At 47.5% G+C, this 21,846-nt stretch overlaps 1 protein-coding gene across 1 annotated transcript in view; it reads left to right on the forward strand.

Moving 5' to 3' along the window:
• The window catches only part of PDHX (pyruvate dehydrogenase complex component X), a 152,665-nt gene that overhangs the window by 114,791 nt on the left and 16,028 nt on the right, over positions 1-21,846 (forward strand). The window contains exons 6-9 of the mRNA XM_077287030.1: positions 5,216-5,387; positions 5,686-5,833; positions 12,505-12,563; positions 15,379-15,537. Coding sequence (XP_077143145.1) covers positions 5,216-5,387; positions 5,686-5,833; positions 12,505-12,563; positions 15,379-15,537 — 538 coding nt within the window. The remainder of the gene's footprint in view (positions 1-5,215; positions 5,388-5,685; positions 5,834-12,504; positions 12,564-15,378; positions 15,538-21,846) is intronic.

Raw genomic sequence — 21,846 nt, forward strand, 5'->3', positions numbered from 1 at the left:
CCCTGGTGGTCTAGGGTAATGCAGGGATTAATATTTCATTTCTTATTGGTCTGGGGTAGAAGACCAGTGCAGATTTACTCTCTAGTGTCTGACGATTCCCCACAACTGGTTGGTCCAGGCTAGAAGCGGAGAATATATTATGTTCCCTGGTGGTCTAGGGTTATGCAGGGGTTTGGGGTAGATGACCAGTACATACCGTATTTACTCTCTTGTATTGAGCGATTGCCCACATCTGGTCTGTCCAGGCTAGAAGTGGGGAATATATTATGTTTCCTGGTGGTCTAGGGTTATGCAGGGGTTTGGGGTAGAAGATCAGTACAGATTTACTCTCTAGTGTCTGACGATTCCCCACATCTGGTCGGTCCAGGCTAGAAGAGGAGAATATATTATGTTCCCTGGTGGTCTAGGGTTATGCAGGGGTTTGGGGTAGATGACCAGTACATATTTACTCTCTTGTATTGAGCGATTGCCCACATCTGGTCGGTCCAGGCTAGAAGTGGGGAATATATTATGTTCCCTGGTGGTCTAGGGTTATGCCAGTCTTTGGTGGTCTAGAATAAAGGAGGAGGAAATATTTTACTACTTGGCATAAGACTATCCCCTATTCCTGGGCTATGCTCACTGTACCGGTCCCCTGCCACTCCTGTGCCCCTTTTTTCCATGTCCCCAGCAGCTGGCCTCTGTATCCTAGCCTCCAGCAGGGACGTTTCGCCATGGACTTGTGACCAATTGGTAACCCCTTTAATATTTTATTTACTCGGTATATAAGTTCTCCCCTTCTGGACGCTCTAGATTACAAAAGATGTATTGTCCCTGGTGGTCTAGTGTAATGCCCCCTTTACTTATGATTTAGGCAAGAACGGTGATATTTTAGTCCTTGCTGTAGTATAATTCCTCCAGTCTGCATGTTCCAGTTGGATGAATGGGTTAATAATATATCCCCTGTTGGTCTGGGGGTAATGCCCCCTTCCTTGATGGTTTAAGATAAGAGTGGTGGATAATTTACCCTCTGGTGTAAGGTTATTTTCTTTACCGAGGTGGTCTACAATATAAAAAGAGCTTAGCGTAATGGCTCCTTCTTTGATGGACTAGCCTGGAAGAGAGATTGATATTTTACCCCCTGGTGTAGGGTAATTCCTTATGTTTGGGTGGTCCAGGTTCTATTATGGTGGTACTGTGGTGGTCTGTGTAATGCAGGACCCTTGTAATGGCAGTCTGTTATGGGGCTGCACTAATAGCAGCATTATGGGACTCTATAATGCAGGACGCTGGCAGTCTTAGTTATTGGCGGTCTCTCTTACGGTGGTCTTTCCTATGAGGTGATACTCCTGTGGCAGAGTGGTTTCTATAATGTTGGACACTATGAGGACAATGAATGCCTGGAAATGAGCAGAAGGAAAGTTCCGGCACATATAGTGCTGGCAGTATGTATATTAAGAATAGCCACCCAGTCAAAAATACAGCAAAGAATTTGACAGTCCCTGGACATATTAGACTGATTTGTTCACCAAAAGCCATGAAATGAATCCCCCCTCAACTCCAAAATGAAAGTTCCGGCACCTTTAGTGCTGGCAGAATGCTGATTAAACATAGCCGCCCAGTAAGAAGAAGAGCAAAGAATTGGGACAGTCCCTGGACATATTAGACTGGCATGTTCACCAAAAGCCATAAAATGAATCCCCTCAATGCCAAAATGGAAGTTCCGGCTCCTTTAGTGCTGGCAGAATGCTGTTTAAGCATAGCCGCCCAGTAAGAAGAAGAGCAAAGAATTGGGACAGTCCCTGGACATATTAGACTGGTATGTTCACCAAAAGCCAAAAAAAGTATTCCCCCCCCAACTTTGCGCTCTCCCCTCGCCTGCTTAGGGTCTTGTTAAAGGGATGAAGTTTTGTCCTATAGGTTTTACATTATATTCCTCCACTTTGGGACGCAAGAGCTAAGGGAGGATTGATTGCGTCTTCTTACTCCCGGACGCCTCGTTTTTGGCCCCTGAGTACCTTTAACTGAGGCGACTGATTACCTTCTAAGCCCCTCCCCCACCCTAAGCCCCTCCCCTCCCGAGCGCGGGGCTTCATACAAGGTGGGTAATGGGTTCTTGTTGCCATAGCAACATCCCGTTTTAATTGTGAAGCGGAGCCCTGTGCCCGCGGCGATCGCTTCCCGTTATTTCCCCTTTTCTTGTTTATCGCCTCGTCGGAAATCGTCACGTTTGATCCCTCAAAACAGAAAATGTTTTTTATTTTTAGCGTCGGCTGCGGCCCCCGCATTACTCATCACTTCCACCGTCTTGTAGCCGTCACTTTTCGTTCTACACAACCACCCACCGTAACCCCTTCCATCCCAGAAGCCTCCAGGCAGCCGCAGGGATGGGATGGAGCCTTCACCGCGCTTCGGTCTGTGAAGGGGTTAATGGAGCAGATAGACAAATCAAGCATAAATCGCGCAGATGGGTGCGAGGTTCCTGCAAAGTGAATGGAGCGCCTCGGGGGTCCGACGTTACTTACACATGAATTCTTAATGAGCTGGAAATGTATTTTTAGAATCCGGTGAATTTTTCTTATTTATGTGAATCGGGGTCTCGGATTTATTATTATTTACTTTTATGCAGGAAACGAAACTGCAAAATCAACATTCACATTATCTGCCTGTAGACGCTAAAGAGAATATAAAAAGGGGCTGAGAGGGGGATCAGTGGGCTCCAGACACACGGGGTGGCTTATCTCTGCGGGTACTAATGATTGGGCATATCTGCTTATCTCCATGGTACTGAGGATCGGACATATCAATGTCTGCCTATCTCTATAGGGGCGGCATCCAGCTCCCCGTCTTATGTCGTTGCAGAGCTGTGGGGTCGAGCTCTGTCTTATGTCGTTGCACAGATGTGGGGCGGCCTCCTTACGTTGTTGCAGAGCTGTGGGGTGGCCTTTGTCTTACGTTGTTGCAGAGCTGTGGGGCGGCCTTTGTCTTAAGTTGTTGCAGAGCTGTGGGGCCAGGCTCCTTCTTTGTTGCAGAGCTGTGGGGCTGGGCTCCTTCTGACGTTGTTGCAGAGCTGTGGGGCCGGGGTCCTACTGCATCCAGACAGATCTGATCTGAAGTTTCTTTTTTCTGCACTCGCACTTTGCTCCGATTTCGATATCAGACAGGATTGGGTTATAGGAGCTGTGGAGCATCACAAAAACGTGCAGACCGAGCCGACCCGATGCCGGAAGGGATAATAAAAAAAGAAAAAATTTAAACGTATAAAAAAAAAAAAAAGAAAAATTAATGACTTAACTCCCTTATAGATAAAATGTAAATCTCTGTTCCTCCCCGGTGGCTTCCAGGACCCCGCACGGCACATTCATCCGGAGTGACAGGGTCACACCCGGCGTCTTTGCTCTTGGTTGGTCACTATGACTTGGAGGCTCGGGTGGGTGAGGGGATAGATGACCGCTGCCCATCACCTGCCCAGGGGGAGCCGTCCTGCACGTGACATCATTAAAGTGACAGAGGACTGAACCAGGGAGAATGTCAGTGATTACAGGACCGCTCGCTCCACACAGACCCCAGATTGGATTTTTAAACGGGCGACTAATGACATTCCTGGATGTGTGCATTAATAATGCAGCTGTGTGACGGGAGCAGGAGTCTTGGGATGCAGCGATGATCGGGGGGCATAGGTCTGCATTCCGCTGTGCATTGCAGAACCCGGCTCAGCCTAACACTGGAGCTGCAGATTTATGTGCTCGGTGATGAGGATTCTGCAGTTGGTGTCATTCAACAGATGGCCACCGGATGGCGTCGTGGAGCAGGGGGCCGCCGCAATTGTTATGCACTAGGTTGCCCCTGGACGGTGTAGTGCGGTAGGGTGCTGCTGCATGTCTTCTTGCAGTAGAGCACTTACGTCATGCAATGGTGCTGCCTGATTTGTCGTTCAGTAAGGTGCCCCCAGGTGGCATCATACAGTACAGTGCCGCCGGATGGCATCAAGCAGCAGGGCGCTGTCGGACATGTGCAGTAGGGTGCCACCATATACTGGCGTGCAGTAGGGTGCCACCAGATGGCGTCATGCAGTAGGGTGCCACCGGATGGCGTCGTGCAGTAGGGTGCCACCGGATGGCGTCGTGCAGTAGGGTGCCACCGGATGGCGTCGTGCAGTAGGGTGCCACCGGATGGCGTCGTGCAGTAGGGTGCCACCGGATGGCGTCGTGCAGTAGGGTGCCACCGAATAGTGTCGTGCAGTAGGCTGCCACTGGATGGTGTCTTGCAGTAGGCTGCCACCGGATGGCGTCGTGCAGTAGGCTGCCACCGGATGGCGTCATGCAGTAGGGTGCCACTGGATGGCGTCGTGCAGTAGGGTGCCACCGGATGGTGTCGTGCAGTAGGGTGCCACCGGATGGCGTCGTGCAGTAGGGTGCCACCGGATGGCGTCGTGCAGCAGGGCGCTCCTTGTTGGTCACTATTAGTTGCTTTGCTAGTGTTTATTTGGCCGTATCATGGCGGTAATATGGAGTCACTATATGGATTATTTGGTTACAATAAGGTAACACTTGTTTGGTAAGTTGGTCGCTGTATGGCATGGATCGGGAGCAATATGGCACTGTTACTAGAGCACTGTATGGGAAGGTTATTTTGTGAGGCCAGGTGCCTCAGGCTCATCATCTCCACCCTCGATGGCGGAGTCTTGGATAGATAGCGGTGTGGGATCTTGTGTCACCAACAGATCCAGTTCCGGCTGCTCCACGGATTCATGTAGATCCCGCAGTCCGGATACATGCAGCCGTGTAACAATGTAAAGCCTCTATGATCAGTGATGCCACTTTCCATCGATTCCCTTTTTCGTGCCTCTGTCTCAGCGATGCACCTGTAAAGATGGCACTTCTCCCCTTCGCCTGCAGATGGCGGTGCGGCGCTGCGCGGATTCTACTACCTTTAATCATTGTTTTACCGTTTGACGTTTGAGAAGCGAAAACGAAGATCTGTAAATAATGGCGCAGATTTTTTCAACAGACGGTAAGAAAGAACGGGCCTAAAAAGGGGAGCGCCCCAAAGACAAGCTCTGCGCTGCCAAGCTGCAATACTCGTGAAATACTATGTCATGGATTATAATGGATACCGTATAATTATTTAAAGAGGGTCTTGCAAGTTGGACCCCATATTTAAAGAGTCAGACATCCTTTTTATTACTCATTATTACAAATATGTCTTTTTTTTTTTTTTTTTTTTAATTTTACAGGGATGCGCTGCGGGTTGTATCAGAAAAGGACGAAACGGCGAAAATAGTGGCGCAGTCGTCTCCTGCCGTACAGCCAGCCAAGGTGGCACCACAACAGCCAGCGCCTCCAGCAGGGGCCCTGCGTCGACCATCAGACCCTCCGATGTCCATACCTGGAAAGCCCCTCGCTCCGGTAAGGAGTCATACACTGAAAGGAGGTGCTTTATGGTGTGTTGTGAAATACTTATTGCATCTAAAGTCACAGAACTGTAGTAAATATCCAAAAATAATAATAAATAAAAAAGAGGAAAAAAAAACCTGCTTCAGTTGCTTCCCGGTGCAGTGGACTGATGAGCGCAGCTTTTACTGTCCCTTTAAACATAGTTGTGCCAGAGGCGTCTGCTGACCGCAAAGTTTTTGCTGCTGGTGAATATTTCTCTTTAATGACCTTGTTTTGCTTTTGGGTTTTTTTTTTTTTTTTTGGCTTCCAGGGAACATTTACTGAAGTACCAACCAGTAACATCCGAAAGGTTATCGCCAAGAGGTTAACGGAATCTAAATCCACCATCCCACACGCCTACGCCAGCACGGACTGCGACCTCGGAGCCGTTCTCAAACTGAGGAAGGATCTGGCGAAAGGTCAGTGACCAGGACCAGGTTGCAGCTCCACTGTGTAATTGGTGCAGAATGGGTACACTTGCATATCTTAAAGGGGTTGTCTCCTTTTAAACAATGTTCTGCCCCAGCTGCAGAAGAATAAAAAAACTCAACAAACTGTGGTGTGCTCCCCTTCCCCCTGGTCCAATGGTGAGTCTCAACCGCTGCTCCTAATGTCTGGCATTTGCAGTGCAGCTGCCAATCAGCATTCGGCGGCTCCGACAGGAGCATTCACTGGCCGAGCCGATGAGCTCAGTAACTGGCTGCTACGCTGTCCATGTACGCTACAGCCAATGCCAGACACAAGAAGCAGCAATGTAGACTTGCTGTGGACCTGGGGAAGGTGAGTACTAGGGATTAGAAAATAGCTTTGGATAACTCTTATCCAAATAGATATAGCGCTTACCGAATAGCTGTATCGGGAACCCGGTTACCTGGAGAACGCCCAATAATTAGCTGTCCGGCGCTGCAGCGGCATGTTTGTTGTGCTCTCCATGCATGTGCTGTGACTGTCACACAGCCACGACACATGCCGCTGCGACCTCAAACAGCTGATCATCGGGGGCGCTCCAGGTGTCCGGGTTCCCAATACAGCTATTCGGTAAGCGCTATATCTATTCAGATAAGGTGTTTTCCAAAGCTATTCGCTCATCTTTAGTGAGTGCAGCTCAGTTTATTGTTTTGTTTTTTTTCATAAACTTCAGATGGAGCTGAACATTGCCTGAAAGGGAACAACCCCTTTAAAAAAAAATTGGACAGGGTTTGGATAAACTATAACTCACTACCATGAGACGTTCAAAAATGAAAAGTTTTTCAAGCTGAAACCACTTCTTTTTTGGAAGAATTTTTTATTCCTCAAATTGTTTTTTTTGCAGCCTTTTGATTGGGCACTATCTAGTGCCGAGCAAATCCCATCAGGATCCACTTGCAAAAGGTGGCTTCCTTTCCCTCTCTCTCCATTCCCCTCTCTCTCCATTTCCCTCTCTCTTTCCCCATTCTCCTTTGCCCCTTCTCCTTTTTCCTTTGCACCTTCTCCTTTTTCCTTCCCCCTTTGCCCCTTCTCCTTTTTCCTTCCCCCTTTGCCCCTTCTCCTTTGCCTCTTCTCCTTTGCCCCTTCTCCTTTGCACCTTTTCCTTTGCCCCTTTTCCTTTGCCCCTTCTCCTTTGCTCCTTCTTTTTTGCCCCTTCTCCTTTCTCCTTTGCCCCTTCTCCTTTGCCTCTTCTCCTTTCTCCTTTGCCCCTTCTCCTTTGCCCCTTCTCCTTTGCTCCTTTTTCCTTTGCCCTTTCTCCTTTTGCCCCTTTCTCCTTTTGCCCCTTTCTCCTTTTGCCCCTTTCTCCTTTTGCCCCTTTCTCTTTTGTTTCTTTCTTTCTTTTTCTGGAGTTTTTCAAAACATTATTAAGACAAAAAACAAAGTATTCTACTCTACGTATTCAAGATTTTGCTCATTTTTTCTTACAATCCTAAGATCGATCTTGTTTCCGGTTGTCGGGCTACTGTGTGCAGCAGTACTTCTCCCCCACTAACACTGTGTGCAGCAGTACTTCTTCCCCACTAACACTGTCTGTAGCAGTGCTTCTCCCCCACTAACACTGTGTGCAGCAGTACTTCTCCCCCACTAACACTGTCTGCAGCAGTACTTCTCCCCCACTAACACTGTCGGCAGCAGTACTTCTCCCCCACTAACACTGTGTGCAGCAGTACTTCTCCCCAACTAACACTGTGTGCAGCAGTACTTCTCCCCCACTAACACTTTGTGCAGCAGTACTTCTCCCCCACTAACACTGTCGGCAGCAGTACTTCTCCCTCACTAACACTGTGTGCAGCAGTACTTCTCCCCCACTAACACTGTGTGCAGCAGTACTTCTCCCCAACTAACAGTGTCAGCAGGAGTACTTCTCCCTCACTAACACTGTGTGCAGCAGTACTTCTCCCCCACTAACACTGTGTGCAGCAGTACTTCTCCCCCACTAACACTGTGTGCAGCAGTACTTCTCCCCCACTAACACTGTGTGTAGCAGTACTTCTCCCCCACTAACACTGTGTGCAGCAGTACTTCTCCCCCACTAACACTGTGTGCAGCAGTACTTCTCCCCCACTAACACTGTGTGCAGCAGTACTTCTCCCCCACTAACACTGTGTGCAGCAGTACTTCTCCCCCACTAACACTGTGTGCAGCAGTACTTCTCCCCCACTAACACTTTGTGCAGCAGTACTTCTCCCCCACTAACACTGTGTGCAGCAGTACTTCTCCCCCACTAACACTGTGTGCAGCAGTACTTCTCCCCCACTAACACTGTCTGCAGCAGTACTTCTCCCTCACTAACACTGTGTGCAGCAGTACTTCTCCCCCACTAACACTGTGTGCAGCATTCCTTCTCCCCCACTAACACTGTCTGCAGCAGTACTTCTACCCCACTAACACTGTGTGCAGCAGTACTTCTCCCCCACTAACACTGTGTGCAGCAGTACTTCTCCCCCACTAACACTGTGTGCAGCAGTACTTCTCCCCCACTAACACTTTGTGCAGCAATACTTCTCCCCCACTAACACTGTGTGCAGCAGTACTTCTCCCCCACTAACACTGTGTGCAGCAGTACTTCTCCCCCACTAACACTTTGTGCAGCAATACTTCTCCCCCACTAACACTGTGTGCAGCAGTACTTCTCCCCCACTAACACTGTGTGCAGCAGTACTTCTCCCCACTAACACTGTCGGCAGCAGTACTTATCCCCCACTAACACTGTCGGCAGCAGTACTTCTCCCCCACTAACACTGTCTGCAGCAGTACTTCTCCCCCACTAACACTGTCTGCAGCAGTACTTCTCCCCCACTAACACTGTCGGCAGCAGTACTTCTCCCCCACTAACACTGTCTGCAGCAGTACTTCTCCCCCACTAACACTGTCTGCAGCAGTACTTCTCCCCCACTAACACTGTCGGCAGCAGTACTTCTCCCCCACTAACACTGTCGGCAGCAGTACTTCTCCCCAACTAACACTGTCGGCAGCAGTACTTCTCCCCCACTAACACTGTCGGCAGCAGTACTTCTCCCCCACTAACACTGTCGGCAGCAGTACTTCTCCCCCACTAACACTGTCGGCAGCAGTACTTCTCCCCCACTAACACTGTCGGCAGCAATACTTCTCCCCCACTAACACTGTCGGCAGCAGTACTTCTCCCCCACTAACACTGTGTGCAGCAGTACTTCTCCCCCACTAACACTGTGTGCAGCAGTACTTCTCCCCCACTAACACTGTGTGCAGCAGTACTTCTTCCCCACTAACACTGTCGGCAGCAGTACTTCTCCCCCACTAACACTGTGTGTAGCAGTACTTCTCCCCCACTAACACTGTGTGCAGCAGTACTTCTTCCCCACTAACACTGTCGGCAGCAGTACTTCTCCCCCACTAACACTGTGTGTAGCAGTACTTCTCCCCCACTAACACTGTGTGCAGCAGTACTTCTTCCCCACTAACACTGTCTGCAGCAGTGCTCGTCAAAGTCATCCAGAAGACATGAGTCCGTGTTCCCTGAAATGTCCGGTGATCCACGCAGGCCCCCCCCACTCTTGCGGTTTTGTAACACGTCTTTATAAAAGTCATTTAGGGTTGGACTTCCCCTTTTAAGAAGGAAGTTTTCTCAAATGTCAAATAAAGGGAAAAATGTACATTTTATCTAGAAACTAAAATCTGGATTTGGGTCACTTCTTTAAAGGGGCGACTGCACCAGGGGTTAATATTAATACAGATTTGCCTCTATACATTGTAGATTATTCCGGAGGAAAAAAAAAATCCATCAGATTAATAAAAATAGGTCCTTTTAATGTGGATGTCTAATCCATGTGTTCGGCTCAGGGCACGACCTCGCTGCTAATGAAAGCTTTAACCGCCTGGGCTCCGGCTATTTTCCTAGCGTCGTATTCGGGCACCGAGTTCCCAGACTCCGTGGAGCTGAGTGGTGTAATTAGAGGCGGAATAGTGGAAACTGCCGGAAAATTTTATTCCGTGAGCCCCCCAACGTTGGAGGGAAAACACATTCTCCAGCGGTGAGGCATCGGATTAGAACGTGTGACGTCCTCCCTGGATTACAGTAGTATGAAATTAAAGGGGTTGTCCACTGGTGGTTAGATACTGAACACTGATCCTTAAGGCTGGTCATCATTATCAGATCTGGAGTCTGACTCCTAGCACCCCCACTAATCAGCTGTCTAGAGCTAGATACCACAGCGCTGCATTTTTCCATCCTTGGCCGCATATGACCGGACCCCGTTTCACTGGGACCTTCAGCTATGCCATAACTGTCTGCCATGTTAATACCCCTTTAAAGAGTTATTCCCAACTTCATAGATGGCTATAGAGCTTGTAAAAACGAGCACTTTTGCAATTTACTGCTTATTAAAATTTGCAGCCGTTCTTGAGATATTAAAGTTTACAGCTTGTTGCCTAGGAGACCGACCACCGCTGCTGCCTATAGCTTGTAAGCACTGCACTGAATCTAGCTATGATTATGCGGTAACAGCGCTCTCCAGCGATCCTGGTCAGCTTCAAAGCAGCACTTAAAAAGCTCAAAAGAAAAGAGCTTGTGAGAACTGCGCTTATTCTGCTGCCTGTCAGCGGTGGTCGGTCTCCAAGGGAACAAGCTGTAAACGAAAGGAAAGTGTTTAATATCAGAAGAACTGTTGGAAATTTTAACAAGAAGCAAATTGCAAAATTGATTGTATTTACAAGAACTATCTAACAATACTCCATTTGTGAAGATGGGAATTCATCCCTTTAAGCTCCACATCGAGCGTAACCCATCTTTTCCTAGAGTCCTGAATGTGACTTCTTCTCAGTAAGCCTATCCCATATAGCTATTTTTCCTTTCAGGAGTTCAGAAAAGCGTGATACCTATCGGTAAGGCCTATATGAAATAGTTAGATATCCAGCTCTCCCAGATTCCTGAATGACACGCTTCGTAGGTTTTGCAGCAGTAAAATGGAAGGGGATGGTGGGAGTGTTTCGCCAAATTCTCTTGTTTGCACTCCAAAATTTACCAATAGGTGAAATCACCCCCAGGAGGCAAAATTGGTTGAGCACTGCGGTATATGTTGGTGCTATATGCTATCGAAATCAATAAATACATTTGCTTGCCATTCGGTGCTCTAGAAAAGCTGAGTGTCCACCCCCGTGAGTAAGCTGAAATGGTGTCGTACCCAGCTTCACCAGAAAACGGAAGCTGTGCAGTACTTGCTCTTTATGATTTCATTACTGGAGATTGAAGACCCTCTGACAACTCCTCTAGGCAAGTCCCCGGGGCTCTGCCAGCTCCTCCAGTCATTTATCAGTCCTCCAGAACAGGTCACTGGCTCAGGATGATTGCAGAGCCGGGCGGGAGGCGCACAGCAGAGCCGGGCGGGAGGGGCACAGCGGAGCCGGGCAGGAGTTGCACAGCGGAGCCAGGCAGGAGTTGCACAGCGGAGCCGGGCAGGAGTTGCACAGCGGAGCCGGGCAGGAGTTGCACAGCGGAGCCGGGCAGGAGGGGCACAGCAGAGCCGGGCAGGAGGGGCACAGCAGAGCCGGGCCGGAGGGGCACAGCAGAGCCGGGCCGGAGGCGCACAGCAGAGCCGGGCCGGAGGCGCACAGCAGGGCAGGGGCAGGAGGCGCACAACAGAGCCGTGCAGGAGGCGCGCAGCAGAGCCGGGCAGGAGGCGCGCAGCAGAGCCGGGCAGGATGGGCGCAGCAGAGCCGGGCAGGAGGTGCACAGCAGAGCCGGGCTGGTGGAGGGAGCGAGGACGGACGGGAGATTTTTAAATCAGCATTGTGTAACTGGACCAAGCGAAGCAATGTTCTTTTCTGCTGAGATTAGAGATTACAGGATTAACCCTTCTGCCGCTGGAGGATCAGTCCCTGTCTCAGATCAGGTTTCCAAAGCCAAAAATGGGTTTTCTGAATCTTGTCATTAAAACTTAAATCAGATTTTCATACTTAATATATTTTTTTGCAATTTTTTGATTATTTGTGGCTTTATTTTTGGGCTTTTTTTGGCCTTCTTAATCTTTTTTTCATTTAGTCATTGGTATTTATTTTGTACATGCATATTGTTCCTCTGTGTTGTTACGTCTGACATTTTTTTTTTTTCTGCACAGTAACTTTCCTGGTCTCCTGGCCATTCACTATGGTGGTCAATAATGTTTGCTTAGGCTGCCATTCACCAGGTTGAGGCCAAATAGTGTAGTTTTGGCCCCCACAAGATGCCAGTGACAGATATATTAACATATTTTTAGTGCTGAGTGTTTGGTTTCTGATACAGAGCTCCAAATCCGCTGCACTAGACAAAATGGGAAATGATACGATGTCTTCTTTCAGCCACCACTAGAGGGAGCTCACTGCATACGTTTTCTACATTGAGCTCCATACTATAACTGTATACGGTATATTCCTAATGCTCGCAGCATAATGAATTCCTGCACTGGTGACGTGTCAGTCTTTACTGCATTCGTAGTATTATATTCATAAAACAAGAAGTGTCCGTCTGCCGCACGACCATTAAAGCCCTTGATTGACATCTGGGTTGATTATGGGCGTAGGTGCCTGCCTAGCGATGAGTGTTAGGGAGAGGCTACTGATGTCGTTAACACCATTTTTTTCTCTTTTTTCATATCCCCCAATTTAGATAACATTAAGGTCTCTGTGAACGATTTCATCATCAAAGCCACGGCCGTCACTCTCAAAGTAAGTCCAGGCTGTCCGGTACGGTGCCGAAGACCCTACATGTGCGCCCACAAAGCATCCAATAATCTGTAAAAATCTGCTCTTTCTGAAAACTTGTGCTCAGATATATTTTATTTCACGTTGCATTGATGTTGATGTGTTGGGAAGTGATGATTGGAGTGCAGAGCATTGCAGATATGTCTGGGACTTGTGCCCCCAGCATCATATAAGTAGGATTACAGCATCTGCAGGGCATGAGCAGGGTGGGTGCCCGGACGGGGCACATCTCTACTGTGTGAACAGGGCAGAGGGTGAGATTTGTGTTACCGACTATTGCATCAGGCAACTTCCAGCCTCGCAGAGGTTTTGCCTCCCTAATTATCACGTGGACATCTGCTTGACTTAACGTGCACCTGTCGCCATCAATTAAGGTTTCCTGGTGCAACGAAGAATATTCCTGCAGCGAGCTGTGACCTGCGATTAGAATGGAAAAATAAATTAACAATTGGAATTACGTTAAATCACAAACTTTCCATGAATCAGTAGTGCAGGCAAATAAAAGAAACAAAAACCTTTCTCCACTTATGAGCCACTTCTTCACCTCCTGAACCCACCATTCACTTACAAAGAAATCCATCTTGTCTCATCAAGGAGAGATCAGATTACTGCTTACTATAGAAGTTTATACAAAGGGAAAAAGAAAGGCAGAGATTCCTAAATACTGTGCTGCCGCTTTCTAGTTAGTGCTTTAGCTCGCCCCAGTGCTGGATTCACAGATACACTGCTCAGTACCACTGTATAACGTCCTCCATGCTGCTGCTTTCTAGTCTGTGCTTTATCTGCCCCAAGCACTGGATTCCCAGCGACACTGCTCAGTAGGTCTGTATAATTTTTTACATGTTTTTGCTTTCTAGTCAGTGCTTTCTCACCCCAGATCTAGATTCCTTTCTACATGGCTCAGTAGCTCTGTATAATATCTTCCATGCGGCCGCTTTCCAGTCAGTGCTTTATGTGACCCCCGAGCTTGATTCCCAGCGACACTGCTCAGTAGTTCTGTATAATATCTTCCACGCAGCTGCTTTTCAGTCTTTGCTTTGTCTGACCCAGGAGCTGGATTTCCAGCGACACTGCTCAATAGTTCTGTATAATATCTTCCATGCTGCTGCTTTCCAGTCAGTGCTTTATTTGACCCCCGAGCTTGATTCCGAGCGACACTGCTCAGTAGTTCTGTATAATATCTTACACGCAGCTGCTTTTCTGTCTGTGCTTTTTGACCCGAAAGCTGTATTCACGGCGACACTGCTCATTAGTTCAGTATATCTTCCACGTGGCTACTTTCCAGCTAGTGCTTTATCTGACCCCAGAGCTGGATTCACAACTACACTGCTCGGTACCGCTGTATAACGTATTCCCTGCTGCTGATCAGTGACAGGAGAGCAGGAATTCTTCATGTCTGTGTGCGCAACATATAAGAGACATCATAGCAACCAGTCTTCATCCACTACCTTAGAGACAACTGGAAATGAAAGACTGTAAAATGCAGATTACAAGTCCTATATTAAAGCAGGACACAGTGCATGGAGCTGATAGCTAGGCTGCTCTTAGCAAGTTTCTTAGTTTTTCCTGAGCCCAAAGAACTGGTATAAGTAATGGATGTATTATAAGTCTACAGGGCCATTTATATTGACATGCAGAGAGCATTTCCAACTCTGCAGGATCTTGCAAACAGCAGCCCCAATATATATATATTAATTAGTATATGTATAGGTACTGTTATTTCTAGCATCCCTGCCATACACAGGGGATGGCGGCAGCTCCACCTGCTTCTGATTGACCTCTTTTACGACTTATGGAGGGGAGCCATCTTTATAAGTGCGGATTGTGGGAGTTGTAGTATAAGCACAGGTGCCGGATAGGGACTCCCCCCAAATGGAGGCCGTTTGGGGTGCGCAATCATTACGCGTTTTACGGCTTTTTCCTGCGATATAACCTGGTGCAAGGGATTGGAAAATCTATGCAAAAAAAAAAAAATCCAAACCCCCTAGTTGCGTAAATGGCCGTTGGCAAGATGTAAGTCTGGCAAACCATCACACTTTTAAAAAGTGGGAAAAAAAACATGTCTCCCGGCCACTAACCCACTAGGTGATCACTTAAAGGAGACGTCCGTCACAGTATTTTATTTAATTGTTGAGGTGATCCCGTACTCCGTGGCCTCTGGACCAGCACAGTGTGAACCTGCTCTTGGGGGGGCTTCTTGCCATCACTAGGCTGTTGCTATGCACGTCGTGTCCTCACGTGAGGCCTAGTGATTAGGCTTCAAGTGACGTCCTGATGTCACCGGGCCTAGTAATCACAGGAGCTGCTCAGGATGCCGGCAGTTGGCTAAGACCGCACTGGCTCGGTCCGGCAGCCATGGGCCACCGATGTAAACGTCAGTCCAGGGTCCTGCAAATCTTTCTGCACAACTCTAGTTGGTAACCATGTGGCAATGTATTTAGGTAAAAAAAAAAAAGCATGATCCCTTTAAGTCAGTGAAAATGATAAGAAACTGATGGTTGCTAGGGTCGCCATTTTGATAAGGCTGTGGTTGCTAGGCTTTGTTTCCTTAGCAACCAGCCTGTCAGACATGACATAGCAATGCCGGTTACTGTTGCCTTGGCATCGGGCATCGTGGCAGCAGTTATTCCCACCTCTCTATTGACCATAATGCCATGCCGCCATTATCGCCCCCTCAGGGCCTGCGCTCCTATAGACAGTAGGGGAGGAGGGTAACACATGACTATCTTCTTTATTTTACACCATGTAATGTATTTTTTTATTTTCTTGCCATCCCCAGCAAATGCCTGAGGTAAACGTCACTTGGTACGGCGAAGGAGCGAGGCAGCTGGAGTCCATTGACATCTCGATCGCCGTGGCAACCGACCGAGGCCTAATCACTCCTATAATAAAGCAAGCCGGCAGCAAGGGAATACAAGAAATCGCCGACGCTGCTAAGGTAACATGAGGAGGGAGTCATGGCTCAGCCATGGTGGTCTCCAACAAAATAGAAGTCATAAACCATGGACCTGGTGTATGGAACAACAAAACTGTCTTGGTTACCTGTAGCAACCAATCACAGAGCAGCTTTCATTTTACCAGGGCTGTTTGAAAAATGAAAGCTGCACTCTGATTGGTTGCTGGCCTCTATTACCCCCCCACAGGTTGATGCTAGGAAAGTAAAGGGCCACGTGATTGGCCTGGGCTCATGTGGCCCCTACAAATCGCCCCTTTAAGGGCACATGTAGTCTAATGTACGACCATCCGCTGAGACCAGGCAGGGACTTGCAGGTCAGAATTAAGTCTGTGCATCATCCCGGGAAAACCCTGCTCATTAATGCACACCCTGTGATGTCAGCACTTCCCGGATTATTTTTAGGAAGCCGTGATGACACTAATCCCCAAAAAAAAAAAAAAAGCCGGAGGTTTTAGATTGAGGGACTACAAGTCCCAGCATGTGTAATTCTGGTTATTTAGACATATAGCAGGTGGTCTATGGTGCAGGTATGAAGGGGCTGTCACTGCCCCCCTGTATGTAGCTGTGCACGATTATAGCTCAGCACCAGATTACATCATCGAATCGATGAGCCATTTATCAGCGCCTGCTCCTGACACTGCACCGGGTGTGATTATACACAGCGGAGGGGTTAACACCGCGCTCAGGCCTGACATCACACCGCTACATCTCAGCACTCTAAAAATCATATAAAGGGATGTAACTCTGGATCAGTAATGTAATGTGTGTACACAGTGACTGCACCAGCAGAATAGTGAGTGCAGCTCTGGGGTATAATACAGGATGTAACTCAGGATCAGTAATGTAATGTATGTACACGGTGACTGCACCAGCAGAATAGTGAGTGCAGCTCTGGGGTATAATACAGGATGTAACTCAGGATCAGTAATGTAATGTATGTACACGGTGACTGCACCAGCAGAATAGCAAGTGCAGCTCTGGAGTATAATACAGGATGTAACTCAGGATCAGTAATGTAATGTATGTACACAGTGACTGCACCAGCAGAATAGTGAGTGCAGCTCTGGAGTATAATACAGGATGTAACTCAGGATCAGTAATATAATGTATGTACACAGTGACTGCACCAGCAGAATAGTGAATGCAGCTCTGCGGTATAATACAGGATGTAACTCAGGATCAGTAATGTAATGTATTTATACTGGGACTGCACCAGCAGAATAGTGAGTGCAGCTCTGGGGTATAATACAGGATGTAACTCAGGGTCAGTAATGTAATGTATGTACACAGTGACTGCACCAGCAGAATAGTGAGTGCAGCTCTGGAGTATAATACAGGATGTAACTCAGGATCAGTAATGTAATGTATGTACACAGTGACTGCACCAGCAGAATAGTGAGTGCAGCTCTGGAGTATAATACAGGATGTAACTCCGGATCAGTAATGTAATGTATGTACACCGTGACTGCACCAGCAGAATAGTGGGTGCAGCTCTGGGGTATAATACAGGATGTAACTCAGGATCAGTAATGTAATGTATGTACACAGTGACTGCACCAGCAGAATAGTGAGTGCAGCTCTGGAGTATAATATAGGATGTAACTCAGGATCAGTAATGTAATGTATGTACACAGTGACTGCACCAGCAGAATAGTGAGTGCAGCTCTGGAGTATTATACAGGGTGTAACTCAGGATCAGTAATGTATGTACACAGTGACTGCACCAGCAGAATAGTGAGTGCAGCTCTGTAGTATAATACAGGATGTAACTCAGGATCAGTAATGTAATGTACAGTATGTACACAGTGACTGCACCAGCAGAATAGTGAGTGCAGCTCTGGGGTATAATAAAGGGTGTAACTCAGGATCAGTAATGTAATGTATGTACACAGTGACTGCACCAGCAGAATAGTGAGTGCAGCTCTGGAGTATAATATAGGATGTAACTCAGGATCAGTAATGTAATGTATGTACACAGTGACTGCACCAGCAGAATAGTGAGTGCAGCTCTGGAGTATAATATAGGATGTAACTCAGGATCAGTAATGTAATGTATGTACACAGTGACTGCACCAGCAGAATAGTGAGTGCAGCTCTGGAATATAATACAGGAGGTAACTCCGGGTTAGTAATGTATGTACACAGTGACTGCACCAGCAGAATAGTGAGTGCAGCTCTGGAGTATAATATAGGATGTAACTCAGGATCAGTAATGTAATGTATGTACACAGTGACTGCACCAGCAGAATAGTGAGTGCAGCTCTGGGGTATAATACAGGATGTAACTCAGGATCAGTAATGTAATGTATGTACACGGTGACTGCACCAGCAGAATAGCGAGTGCAGCTCTGGAGTATAATACAGGATGTAACTCAGGATCAGTAATGTAATGTATGTACACAGTGACTGCACCAGCAGAATAGCGAGTGCAGCTCTGGAGTATAATACAGGATGTAACTCAGGATCAGTAATATAATGTATGTACACAGTGACTGCACCAGCAGAATAGTGAATGCAGCTCTGCGGTATAATACAGGATGTAACTCAGGATCAGTAATATAATGTATGTACACAGTGACTGCACCAGCAGAATAGTGAATGCAGCTCTGCGGTATAATACAGGATGTAACTCAGGATCAGTAATGTAATGTATTTATACTGGGACTGCACCAGCAGAATAGTGAGTGCAGCTCTGGAATATAATACAGGAGGTAACTCCGGGTTAGTAATGTATGTACACAGTGACTGTACCAGCAGAATAGTGAGTGCAGCTCTGGAGTGTAATACAGGATGTAACTCTGGATCAGTAATGTAATGTATGTACACAGTGACTGCACCAGCAGAATAGTGAGTGCAGCTCTGGAGTATAATATAGGATGTAACTCGGGATCAGTAATGTAATGTATGTACACAGTGACTGCACCAGCAGAATAGTGAGTGCAGCTCTGGAATATAATACAGGAGGTAACTCCGGGTTAGTAATGTATGTACACAGTGACTGTACCAGCAGAATAGTGAGTGCAGCTCTGGGGTATAATAAAGGGTGTAACTCAGGATCAGTAATGTAATGTATGTACACAGTGACTGCACCAGCAGAATAGTGAGTGCAGCTCTGGAGTATAATATAGGATGTAACTCAGGATCAGTAATGTAATGTATGTACACAGTGACTGCACCAGCAGAATAGTGAGTGCAGCTCTGGAATATAATACAGGAGGTAACTCCGGGTTAGTAATGTATGTACACAGTGACTGTACCAGCAGAATAGTGAGTGCAGCTGTGGAGTGTAATACAGGATGTAACTCTGGATCAGTAATGTAATGTATGTACACAGTGACTGCACCAGCAGAATAGTGAGTGCAGCTCTGGAGTATAATATAGGATGTAACTCAGGATCAGTAATGTAATGTATGTACACAGTGACTGCACCAGCAGAATAGTGAGTGCAGCTCTGGAATATAATACAGGAGGTAACTCAGGATCAGTAATGGAATGTATGTACACAGTGACTGCACCAGCACAATAGTGAGTAAAGCTCTGGGGTATAATACAGGATGTAACTCAGGATCAGTAATGTATGTACACAGTGACTGCACCAGCAGAATAGTGAGTGCAGCTCTGGAGTATAATACAGGATGGATAACCCCTTTTATACGGGGGTGATATAACGCTCTTTCATTCCTCAGTGATAGTTGTGACAATTTTAGCACCTCTCTTCTTTTGTTCACCCCACTTTGTATACCATTGTATTTGGCTTCCATGCAGTCCTTTAGGACCTTTTCCTTAAAGTGTCTGCTTTGCTTTTTAGAATATTTTCCCTCCAGCTCAGCCTCTGCCCTTCAACCTCCTGTCACTAAATTATCTTCAAGCCGTGTCCATGATCTCACCCTTTATACCGCACCCCTGGTGTGGTAAGATTTCGCTGCTGGGACGCCTAGATGTCCTCACTGTCACCTCTCCGTTCTCTGCCCTGTTGGGGGGTCGGACTGTTACACAGAGCGTTGGAGATGTTGGGACGCAGCTGTAGACGACGCGTGGTCCTGTAGCCGTTCTCTGCAGGCCCTTTCCTCTACGGCTGACAGCCCCGGCCTTCATATCTGTCACAGGACGCTGGTCTCTGGTTGTGTTGTAGTGAGACCACGCTGATAACATTGTGAACTCCTTAAAGATGTCAGGATGCATTTAAGAATCTTCCTTTAAGTGTCCAATAATCTGGAACATTTGATAGTTTGGCAGCGACCTGACGCCATTAACACTGTCATAAAATGCTGTTTTGCGCCTGAAATATTTATGGTATATGCCATAGATGTCCGATACGGAGACCCCCACCCATCAGCAGAAAGGGTCCCTGGCTCAATGGAGAGGTGATCACACCTGCTCTCTGATATCACCAACCATCAGAGGCTGATCTGGTGTTCTCTGAATTGGGGTATAGGCTGGGGTCCCAAATATTGAGGTGGGGGGGTACCCTGCAGATACGCCTTATTGATTGTTATGGAGAAAATGCCTTTAAAGCAGATATTTCAATCTTCTAAAGTGATGCCATCATTCTATGGTGGTGAGAGTGTGACTTTCGGGACCCTCCAAACTTAAGAATAATGGGGTCCATGAGCAAGTTTACCCGGGACAGCGACGATCCCTAGCTGCAGTTTTCTGTATCGATGTGCAGGGAAAGTTTAGAAGACGCAGTTCTACACCTGTGCAGCCCATCCCTAAGAACGGTGAGGACCCCCGCCTCCTCTCCTATCCCTTTCTCCATCATTACTTAATGAGATGAGAAGAACCCAGATCATTCTGACAGCTGAGGGTTTGTTACTGTAGTATCCAGTCTAGGCGATCATCACTGTGATACATTGTAACTAATGTGATTCCAGACCGGATACAATTGTATCAAGTTATGAGCATTAGGACAAGTTTCCATCTTTGTTTTTTGTATCTGAACATGAACTTTTCCAACCACTGACAGCAAGCAGGGATCTTGACATAGTGGATACCTTGATTGCTGATGATATAGCCTAGTTCTGCCCCATCTCGGACCTGCGTCCCTCGCCCGGGTGGGCTCCAGGATGACCGGAGAGTGTTTGGTGTGAACTTCTCCCTCTGATGTACATAATTTAGGATCACTATAAAACTCCATGAGCTCACGCTGCGGGGCCGACCAAGGCGCTTGTGTAAGTGCAGAGCCGCACCTTCACCTGGAGCAGGGTGCGTCTGGGCCGTATGACTGTGCTTTCCTGGCCATTTTCAAAGGATGCAATCTCTGCCTCTCGCAATGGGCGTCCGCCCCTGCCATGCCGGGACACGTTCAAACAGCATGTGCGGCGTTGTGTGCCTCTCCCTCACCTGGGACGGGCAGCGCCTCTTCCCATTTCATTGTAGTGGTTTTATTGCGTGGTTGCTGCTATTTTGTGGGGTTTTTACAACAAGAAACTTCCTCAAGACGTAAAGGGGATTTCTCATGAACCCATAAATATTCCTTATAATCTTTACAGGCAATAAGTGTATGATCACTGGGACCAGCACCGATCACAGGACCGCGAGTCCCACTAGTGAGCATGTGCGGCCACTGCTCCATTTACTCCACCATGCTATTGCATTTCGAAAGTGTATGATCACTGGGACCAGCACCGATCACAGGACCACGAGTCCCACTAGTGAGCATGTGCGGCCACTGTTCCATTTACACCACCATGCTGCTGCATTTCCAAAGTGTATGATCACTGGGACCAGCAGCGATCACAGGACCGCAAGTCCCTCTAGTGAGCATGTGCGGCCACTGCTCCATTTACACCACCTTGCTGCTGCTGCACTTCCAATGTGGGAGGTTCGTGGATAGACATATGTTACTGTGCACGGTCCCGACGATCATCTCAACTCTTCCAATCTTAAAATGCATTTACTTGATGCAACTGTATCCTCTCTTTTGTATATTCAGATGTTGTGCATCACGGGATACATATATATATACCGGCAGATTTTACTGTGACCGTATATACAATGCTGAACATCTGGAAATCTGGGGGCTGAGCTTACATACAAACTCCAGTCGTTCTTCTTCGTATGAAAGCTCTACACATGGTGCAATAACCTCTCTATGGGCCTCATAGGATGGCCATTAGTGACCTTCCTGACCACCCACAGCGGAGTTTTGCCGAGTACTAAATTAAAGGGAACACTGCACCAGGGACAGGCTCCCTCCAAGTGAAAAAATCTGAACAAAGTAGTATGAATAATGTCCCCCGCAGGCCGGGTCGGTGACAAAATGATGTAGTATACTTCAATTTACAGGAA

The sequence above is a fragment of the Ranitomeya variabilis genome, chromosome 2 (genome assembly GCF_051348905.1).
Source record: "Ranitomeya variabilis isolate aRanVar5 chromosome 2, aRanVar5.hap1, whole genome shotgun sequence".
Lineage (NCBI taxonomy): Eukaryota > Metazoa > Chordata > Amphibia > Anura > Dendrobatidae > Ranitomeya > Ranitomeya variabilis.